This window comes from Nansenia antarctica, assembly GCF_963989245.1.
Source record: "Nansenia antarctica genome assembly, chromosome: 16".
Taxonomy (NCBI): domain Eukaryota; kingdom Metazoa; phylum Chordata; class Actinopteri; order Argentiniformes; family Microstomatidae; genus Nansenia; species Nansenia antarctica.
The window spans coordinates 23,306,754-23,316,799 of NC_137686.1; the positions used below are offsets into that span (position 1 = coordinate 23,306,754).

Below are 10,046 nucleotides of genomic sequence, written 5' to 3' on the forward strand. Positions count from 1 at the left end.
TTGGTTGCAACGTAAAAACACAAGGACAATAAAACAATTAAAAACACTGGAGCAATTATGAAAATAGAGACATCATTATTGTCACCTAATTATTCCCTAATAATGTCATATAATCAGAGGATACATTTAACTAGAGATAGGCTTAGACTAAATAGATAAGGCTATTTTTTTCAATATCGTGTTCGAGAGTTGAGAGAAAGTGGGGATGAACAGACAAGCAAAGAAGGACAGAAAGAAAGAAAGAAAGGAAGAAAGAAAGACAAGAAAACAGATCAGAGCTGTGGAGTCCATCTGTCATGACAACTTGCTTGAATCAGTCATGAAAGCAATATCTTAATATATTAATATCTTATTATTTGACACCACCAGGGGGCTCTCCTAAACTACACTTTCTTCCACAACAGTGCATTTTGGCTTTAGAGCGTAATGCAAATGCTTTGCGACAGCAAACGAGTTTTTACGGCTTGTCAATATTTTGTCTACTGTAAGTAGAAACAGTAAACAATCCTAGTTCAGCTCTCAGGCAGTAACTGGATGTTGGTAAGTGTGAAGGAGTTATGCATGTATCAACTCAAGTGTCAGTGCGTGCATGCACGTTTATAACTAATGCACGAGTTATTAGAATTGCATGAAGTCTGTTTTCAGTCGAGTGAAGTATGTATGTTATGTCACTTTAACTTTGTTTTAAAGATGGCAGTGTGTCATGCCAGTGGATCAGTCAATCGGCAGTGTTTGTCAGACATGACAGCAGAAGTAGTAAGCTCGATTAAGTAGTAACACGATTTTTTTTTAACACGATTTTCCGGAATGTTACCCATGCATTTTCGAGGACAATATAAATCACAGTAAACGGGATAGAGGTTTCTTGCCTGGCAAGGAGATTACCACAACTACGAGCGAACTCAATCAAACATTTTGTTTGCAAAACTGTTGCAAACTGTCAGTGGCTATGTCACTGTTGCAAACTGTCAGTGGCTATGTCACTGTTGCAAACTGTCAGTGGCTATGTCACTGTTGCAAACTGTCAGTGGCTATGTCACTGTTGCAAACTGTCAGTGGCCATGTCAATGTTGCAAACTGTCAGTGGCTATGTCACTGTTGCAAACTGTTAGTGGCTATGTCACTGTTGCAAACTGTTAGTGGCTAAGTCACTGTTGCAAACTGTCAGTGGCTTTGTCACTGTTGCAAACTGTCAGTGGCTATGTCACTGTTGCAAACTGTCAGTGCCTATGTATGTCAATGTTGCAAACTGTTAGTGCCAGTGGCCATGCTGCAGTAATGTCGCAGGACCTGTTTGGGCGCAGTTTTACAATGCGAATTCTACTCCCAAGGAGGTGGTTAAATGAAAGCCTGTTGTGCAGTGCGCGATGTAAAATGTAACAACGTAGGCCTATTGTATCTCTCCTTTAGCACCGTGAAGAGACTACTTCATGAATTATAAACAAACGGCTATTTGGAGATTTATGAATAGCAGTTTTGTTTTAAATACATTCTTCTTCATTACACAATCTAAACTAATCCAAATGGAATTTAACCTACCCCGCCCTGTCTGCTATCTGACCATTGATCTACCATGTCTCTCTTTTCTCAGAGCTGAAACGATAATGATTCTTCGGAAATTTGCTTCAGTTGCACTTGGACCTCACTTTTCTTCTCCGTTGACTTGTGGACCCATGGTGAACATGACCAGACCCAGTTCATCAGGTACGGCCCAACCCAGTACATGCCACGAGCTGTATTCAACTATGTCTCTCTCTCTCTCTCTCTCTCTCTCTCTCTCTCTCTCTCTCTCTCTCTCTCTCTCTCTCTCTCTCTCTCCTTACCCTGACTTAAGTGGAGCATAGACAGATGGTGTTGAGTGAATAAGGTACTGAATGATGTTATGCTACCGTGGTCCGCTTCCTCTGCAGACATGTCTGAATTCCGCAAGGTCTTCTCCCAAGCCAAACACATAGCTATCATCACCGGGGCGGGCGTGAGCGCTGAGAGTGGAGTTCCTACCTTCAGGGGACCTGGAGGGTACTGGAGGAAATGGCAATCTCAGGTATCATTGCTCATATCATGCCATGTGTACACACACACACACACACACACACACACACTCAGTCTTAAATAAACACACATTGTGTGTGTGTGTGTATGTATGTATGTGAATGTGTACTCTGTGCGTGCGTGTGTGTGTGTGTTCAGATAGGCCTCATTGTGCCTCTCACTGTCATTGTTCCAGTGTTTTGTCTTTGGTCTGTGCTTCAGGGCTGTTGTGGGGATGTGGGCTTATGTCTTGACATAACAAAGGCTCCGTGCCCTATCAGTCAGTACTATGTGTCTGCAGAGCCGGAGCACCAGCCAACAGCAGTTTCAGGACCCGCAGGTTTAGGACCGCAAGTCTAGGACCCTAATTCTAATGTCCTAGATCTGCGGTCCCAAACTGGTTCTCCGGCTCTGCAGACACAGGCTTCTCCTATCAGTGGATTTATCTCGGCGATAACAGAGAGGACGAAGCCAGGGAGGTTGGTACCTGAGTAACCACGGTTACTGTGTGTGTGTGCGCGCGCCTAGGAGCTGCAGTAGAGCTGGTATCAGTTGATCTGTGTAGCACATTGTACACACACTTACCTCCGGAGACAGATTTGTAGTGTCTGCTCACGCCATGCTCTGTCTCGCCACAGGGGATGGATATCTTACTCTAGCGCCCATAGGGGCGGTTCTATGACTGTCAAATAATATGATAATCACATGACCACATTTAGTTTCTGGTTTCTCCTGGCACAGACTAGACTAAAATGAATCCTCAATAAAGACGTTTTAATGAAAATGTTATTTAGTCCTGGACTAGGGTTAGAACCCTCTGGTTCGATCCCCGCCTCAGGAGGGAGCTTGCGTGTGCCCTTGAGCAAGACGCTTGACCCCTAATCTCTCCAGGTGAGCCGAATATGGCTGACCATGTGCCTAGAGCAAAAATAACAAAGTCTAACACTGACATGTTGACTGACAAGCAATACATCAATAAAAAGAAGGAAAAGTACAGAAAACTCCTTGTCACTAACCAGAGTCATATCCATATCTATATCCATCTCAGTATGTACAGCACATGACCATAACCCTGTTGATTGTCATCTTCTTGCCCTTTGAACTCTAAACCTAACTCTAACTCCCAGGCTGAACCCCCCCGCCCCCCACTTCTACCCCCTGTTGACCCCCCCCCCCCCCCCCCCCCACCCCCTCCTCTGACCTCCCCAGGACCTGGCCACTCCAGAGGCCTTCTTCCGGAACCCGTCGCGGGTCTGGGAGTTCTACCACTACCGGCGGGAGGTCATGCTGCAGAAGGGGCCCAACGCAGCTCACGTGGCCATCGCCGAGTGCGAGGCACGTCTCCGAAAGCAGGGGCGCTCCGTGGTAGTCATCAGCCAGAACATTGACGAGCTGCACCGGCAGGCCGGCTCCAAACGTGTGATGAAGATCCATGGTGAGGAGAGAGAGGGGGGGTGGGGGGGGTGGGAGGGCTGAGCTGGGCTGGGCTTGGCTGGGCTTGGCTGGACTGGGCTGGGCTGGGCTGGGCTGGGCTGGGCTGGGCTGGGCTTGGATGGGACGGGATGGGACATTCATCTTCAGTATTTACACAATGATGAATCCAAATGGAATTTACCTACCACACCCTGTCTGCATCTACCAAACATTGATCTACCATGTCTCTCTGGCTGGGCTGGGCTGGGCTGGGCTGGGCTGGGCTGGGCTGGGCTGGGCTGGGCTGGGCTGGGCTGGGCTGGGCTGGGCTGGGCTGGGCTGGGCTGGGCTGGGCTGGGCTGGGCTGGGCTGGGCTGGGCTGGGCTGGGCTGGGCTGGGCTGGGCTGGGCTGGGCTGGGCTGGGCTGGGCTGGGCTGGGCTGGGCTGGGCTGGGCTGGGCTGGGCTGGGCTGGGCTGGGCTGGGCTGGGCTGGGCTGGGCTGGGCTGGGACGGGACATTCATGTTCAGCATTTACACAACTTAAATTAATCCAAACCCAAGCCCAGAGCTTTGAACCAAAGAAGCATTAATGTCGGTTGGTTCTGAAGTTGGAATCTTTAGGGGATAATAGCTACTTGAGGTGGATTAGTCCGTTTATGAATGCTGCGTGAATGCTCTTTCTAAGTGCCTTTCTAAGTTCTCATTTGTTTAAAGTGGGACCATTGGCGGTTGTATGTTTTTGAAGATAGAGGAAGAGAAAAAACTGATGTCAGTGGTTTGTCGTTTTTTACCTGTTCCTAAAACCTTCTCTGTTCGTAAAGCAGCTGTGTATTTTATTTTTCCGCCCCGTGTGAAACGGCAGGGAGTCTGTCTGAGACGCGCTGCGTGAGCTGCGGACACGTGACCGTCAACAAACGCAGTCCCATATGTGCTGCCCTGGAGGGGAAAGGGTAAGTAGCAGTACAGCCCCGCCCACCCACCCACCCACACCCACCCCCACCCACCCTCACCCACTCCGTCCTCCTTTCTAACCTCTAGGACTCCAGAACTCCTCCATTCTCTCATTTGCCGTCAAGAGAGTTGAACTGGGCTATAATTAGTCGTTGCAATATTGAGTGACGCTTTGTTCGAAGGTCATTGAGGTGTAATCGAGATGAGTACGGAAACTCACTCCTCCTCACTCCTCTAGCGGGTGAATCGCTAGCTTTTCAATAGCCATAGCTGGTTCGCATGTCAGGTATTTGAGGAGCCGGTCACGGCATGGTACACAACCTCATTACTGTGCAGAGGCATTACATTGGATTTACTTCTCGGTTACTTGGGGGGATTTACCATACTGTAAGAAAGTACATGTTGTTACCAGTAATTACCACACAAATGATGGCCCTTAGATATAGAACACTCTGTTTCTGTGGTTCTTGCGGTGTATATTCCAGATGAATATCAGTGGGAGAGGACTATGACATAAAGTGTAACAGACATGTCCCATTTGAATCTGTTCCGCTCAGTTCCCCTGACCCGGAGACTGCTGACGCCAAGATTCCTGTTGAGGACCTTCCGAGGTGGGATTAGTTTTGTTTTCTGTGTGGTTGTTACTGATAAAGATCTCCTTACAGTCATAAATGCTGCTTGGAGAATACAGTTCTGATGTGTTCATAATGTCTTATTGTATAATGATCCCCCTTATTGTATAATGATCCTAATGTCTGTCTTATTGTATAATGATTTTCTGTCAGCGAAAACAAAATGTCTCAGACAAACATAACATATTCTAAAAAAACAACAACATATATTATAAGGCTTATAAGGCTTCATACATGCCTATAATGAGCTATAACACATTATTCTTGTGTGCTTTAAGTAAAGTGTTCCCGAAAAGACCTGTTCTTCAGGTTTTGAAAACACCTCAGGGATTTCATACAAGTGCAGTTTTTACCCACTTGGTGGCAGTGATGTATTGCTAGTTTTTCTCTCAACCTTTTCAAAATCCTAACCAGAATTATCCATAATATAAAAATGAATATATTGTTATCTCATGAGGAATCAATAAGTTATATTCTTCAAGAATCAATGGGTAGGTCCTTACATTTTATATCCCCAAAAAACACCTTATATACACTATGAGGATTGTGGCTTCATATGATTATCATGATTATTATTTTGGATCAGAATCACACATAATATATGAGTGTATTTGTTGGAGGCTGATGGGGATGTTTCCCCTGGTGTTGACGTGTGCAGGTGTGGTGAGAGGGACTGCCATGGTCTGCTCAGGCCCAATGTGGTGTGGTTCGGGGAGACCTTGGACTCCCAAGTCCTGACCAAGGTGGAGAAAGAGCTGGACACCTGTGATCTCTGTCTGGTGGTGAGTTGTCCTCTTTGTTGCTTGTGCTAGCAGATCCAGGTAGCCTAGAGGAGGTTAGAGAGGCCGGCTAGCAATCGGAACCTGGTTCGATCCCCGCCTCGCCTCAGGAGGGAGCTGCATGTTAGCTGGTGGCTAGAGGGTTGCCTGCATCATATCTAAGGTACCTACCACTATCGTTGTGCCCTTGAGCAAGGCACTTGACCCCTAATTGCTCCAGGGGCGCTTACTATGGCTGACCTTGTGCCTAGAGTAAAAAATGCATTTCGTTGTACTCTGTAACAATGACAAAAAGGTTGTCATTAGGTTATCTAATCTACTATTGTTGTTGTGTCTCATTGTTGGCAATCTGTAAACGCCTTCTTTGCACATGCCCGTTTCCCCTCAATCCTGGAGATTGTGGTCAGGCTGTTGGACGAGGCCATCTTAACACACCTAGCTACAGTAAACAAGATTATTCACTAATCAGTTAATAGGCTGTATCAGGTGTGTTTATTCTGGGCCGGCTGACACATGTATCGCTCTGGAACCGTGTGTTGAAGAACGCTGATGGAGTTTGTACAGGTCAGGTAGGGCGATCCACCACAGTCCACTGAGGACACTGCCCTTGGCCAGACACCACTCCCAACCCCTCCACCCTCCCATCTGAAAGTTATCTGGAGAGGTCCAAGCAAGCAAGCAAGGCAGGCATTCCACCCAGCCTGGGGCCACATTTCAGGCCTAAAGAGTTTATCTAGGTGGGTGTTTCTGTAAAGTTCCACTGAGGACCCCCAGCCTCTTTCTTTTCCCGCCCACAGGTCGGCACTTCCTCCATCGTGTACCCGGCGGCCATGTTTGCGCCCCAGGTGGCGTCCCGGGGGATCCCGGTGGCGGAGTTCAACATGGAGGCCACTCCTGCCACGCTCAGCTTCACGTGAGTCCAGGAGACAGAACGTCAGATGTTCTAGAGTCTTCTAATGTGCTACGAAGGCATAACGGTTGTATCCTAGTTACCGAAAGTTACCGATAAATGTTCTAGACCAGTCACTGTTTGTATTAGCTGTCTTACATCTGCTGTTCTCACCATTTGTGTAGATGACTAGATGCATAGACGAAGGAAACCACCTTGCCTTTTGAGGATCTTTACCTTTTCTTTTCTTCAGGACTAACGCTTTTGAGTATGCAGGCTGTTTTTCCCCATTCCCTCAGCTGATACTGTTGTGTTGTGTGGCGGTGGTGGCGGATACAGGTATCACTTCCAAGGCCCCTGCGGGACCACCCTGCCTTTGGCCTTGGCGCCTCACGAGTCAGAGGTCATCTGAGGGTCAAGGGGCGGAGTTTGACGAGGGCCATGCTTGAGGCTCCTCCCTCCACATCCGGCATCCACCGCTCCGTGGGCTGTCGTTGGATCTCGCAGGCATTCCCAGTTTTTCTTTCTGAAACGCGTGCTTTAAGACACTCTGAATTCTTGGTGATGGGAGAGCTGCAGAATATATTGAATTAGTCTAGCTGGGTTTCTGACTGTACGCTTCATAGGTTGACTTAACTGGAAGTGGAATTTTGTGTTGTTAGTTTCTTGAGATGCAGAAGAAGGGACTTATGCATATTTTGCTGAAATTAAGAAATAGGAATTTCTTCTCATAGGATGGACAGTTGTTTTTTCTCCTCAGGTGTTTGAGGTCATAATTGCAATGCTTTTATTATTATTATTATTATCTGGGGCAGCTGGTCGATTCCAACTTATGACTATATGAACTTTGACATTTAATATTTTGTAGAGACTACTGTAGGGTTATACAGTAATATAATAATAATAACAATAATATATCGGTACCTGAAACGACTTACTGCCTAGTCCCTATAGTACATACCGACAATCCCTCCATGAACCGACTGAACTATGACCAAGTACACGGCCTAATCTCGTGCCTTGCAAACTGTTTACACAATCTCAACCAAACACGCTTTGAACCTCAAGCACATGGCAACGTCACAGAGATTCAGTCACGTTTACTGACCAGTTACTATTGCCTAATGCTAATGCTAAATGCTAAATGAGAGAGAAGGTGGATGGATGGAAAGAGTTTGAGCTCATGTTTCATTGTCTGAACTGCACTACTCTAATTTCCCCGTCCCTGTTTTGTACAGTATTGATTCAGCATCTAGGCCTATTATAAGAACGGGTATATTGTATATTAGGTTACATTGTTACGAGTTTCTACATGCTAATTGTTGACTAACATTCTACTTAATATGTAGTCTTTGAATATGTTGTTGCCGGGCTAATAATTTGTTGCTGGAAATGATTAGGTATGCTGAAAACGAGTATGAACGTTGATATCATGATTGTATTTTTTTACGTTTTTTGTAGTTGTTTCTGCTTAAATATATGCATCACTCTTTAACTGGAACGTGAGATCTCATTAAATGCTTCCAAATGCAATACTGTTATAAAGAATAATTCTGAATACATTGTCATGACTTTGTCATCTTTTGTGAGGCATCATGTATGTTGGGTCATGGTGGTAGTGTAGTACCCAGAACAAACAGTAGATGTCACTATTGAGCTTTGTCTGAGTGTGTATGAAGAACTTCTTTCCAAAACTCTATAAATCAAAGCAAAAATATTTGGTCATGTATCATGACTACATCTAAAAGAAAAAATGTATTATGTCGACAAATATAACATGGCTACTGTCCTTTCAAATATGTCGTAAAGGGTTTATATCGTGACAGCAGTTAGCCTATTTTATTCTAAAACCCCCGCAAAAACCTCAATATAGCATTTTAGAATGACACAGTCAGTCTCGCTACAGTGGGCCTCGGTCAGGGTCTCGACATCTGGGTGTGGTCCCGACGAGGCTTACGTTCTTGACTCCCATCACTATCCCTCATCTCAGGTGCATTTCCCTGCCTCCTTATTGCGGATTGGTCGCCTGGGACCAAGGTGAGTCCGTTCATTGGCCCTCTTCACACACAAAGTATGACATCCAGCTGGGACTCTGTCTGTTGCCGGGGGTGGGGGGGTCTGCAGCCTCCCTCTGTTGACCAGAGAAGAGGAGGGGAACGAGACCCAGTGATAGGGAGGCACAGGCGTCGTAAATGGGGGTGGGGGACGGTGGGGCCATGAATGACGGAGGGTCTACCGAAGGCCATGTTTCCAGACTTGTAAAGACATGACTCGCACAGCCAGGGCATGCTGAGTTAATGAGAGGAGAGGTTACGGATTACGACTTTTAAGGAATCTGAGGAAGCTATACGCTCATTAGTGCAATTCAGTAGAACCAACACTGTGTTATGATGTCAGAAGCTAGGATAGTAAAGTGTTGTGTGTAGTTATGGTTGGGTGTTGGGTGGCGAGTTAACGATGGTTGATTAATTAAAAGGTTTGTGAATTGTTAAGATATGGTCATATAGTGGATTCTGGCCGATTATTAGCTGTAAATCTCACAGTTGGATCTAGCTTTGAAGGGAACAATGTATTTTTAGCTGTGAGTGTGTGTGTGTGCGTGAGACGACCAGGTGATTCATCGTTGTATCTCACTAGTCACACACTGGGCCATCTTATATCATGCCCACCATGTTTCCAGCCTTCTCATCAAATTAGCCTCTAGTACACACACACACACACACACACACACACGCAAATGACAACACAAAAGAAAACATCAGACACACATCACAACACCGTCTAGACGCACCCCCTCCAAAAATACCCCATCAAAATAATCCCATTTTCCATTCATTAAACTATAATTCTCTTTCCGCCACGATGGCTCTCCTCAACTTCCTTTCCTTACCAATGATTAGAGGCCAAATTACATCTGTATGTCTGCCATATGGAGGCCTTCATGGTGATGATAATGACCTTAGGTAATGATGATGATGATGATGATGATTATGACCATCATCATCATCATCCTCCTCCTCCTCCTCCACCACTTCCTCTAATACCTTTCTACACGCAAACACGGACGCAGGTCCCAAACGCAGTCATCATACTCGCGATGTGTATCGGCAGTAACAGGTGAATGAATGACCACAGCGCTTGAACGTCCTCTCGTCTGCGTCCAGGTGGGTAGAGAGAGGAGCGGTAATACAGGATACAATTCATGTCAACGAGCCGGTCATGTGCAATCAGGTGTGCTGAAAAAAAAGTTCTGGTCTTGACAATAGCACTCATATTTCTGACAAGCCCTCGCTGGTTGTTATGCCGTTCGAATACAGCCAATTACATCAATGTCAGGATGTACCATAGTAG

General features: G+C 46.1%; 1 protein-coding gene across 1 annotated transcript; it reads left to right on the plus strand.

Moving 5' to 3' along the window:
- The first annotated feature begins 446 nt into the window (after positions 1 to 446).
- Positions 447 to 8,244, plus strand: LOC308171370 (NAD-dependent protein deacylase sirtuin-5, mitochondrial-like). Its single transcript, XM_080546209.1, has 9 exons — positions 447 to 540; positions 1,592 to 1,704; positions 1,911 to 2,044; positions 3,241 to 3,466; positions 4,307 to 4,394; positions 4,953 to 5,006; positions 5,686 to 5,809; positions 6,604 to 6,719; positions 7,035 to 8,244. Exons 2-9 carry the CDS (start codon positions 1,605 to 1,607, stop codon positions 7,105 to 7,107), a joined length of 915 nt encoding a protein of 304 aa, XP_080402335.1. The 5' UTR covers positions 447 to 540; positions 1,592 to 1,604; the 3' UTR covers positions 7,108 to 8,244.
- The last annotated feature ends 1,802 nt before the right edge of the window (positions 8,245 to 10,046 follow it).

Bases quoted from the DNA above. Each gene is read 5' to 3' on its own strand.
- LOC308171370 (XM_080546209.1), top strand. From the start codon at position 1,605: ATGATTCTTCGGAAATTTGCTTCAGTTGCACTTGGACCTCACTTTTCT. The intron at 1,705-1,910 runs GTACGGCCCAAC...CTTCCTCTGCAG, and splicing joins GACCAGACCCAGTTCATCAG to ACATGTCTGAATTCCGCAAG. The intron at 4,395-4,952 runs GTAAGTAGCAGT...TGTTCCGCTCAG, and splicing joins GCTGCCCTGGAGGGGAAAGG to TTCCCCTGACCCGGAGACTG.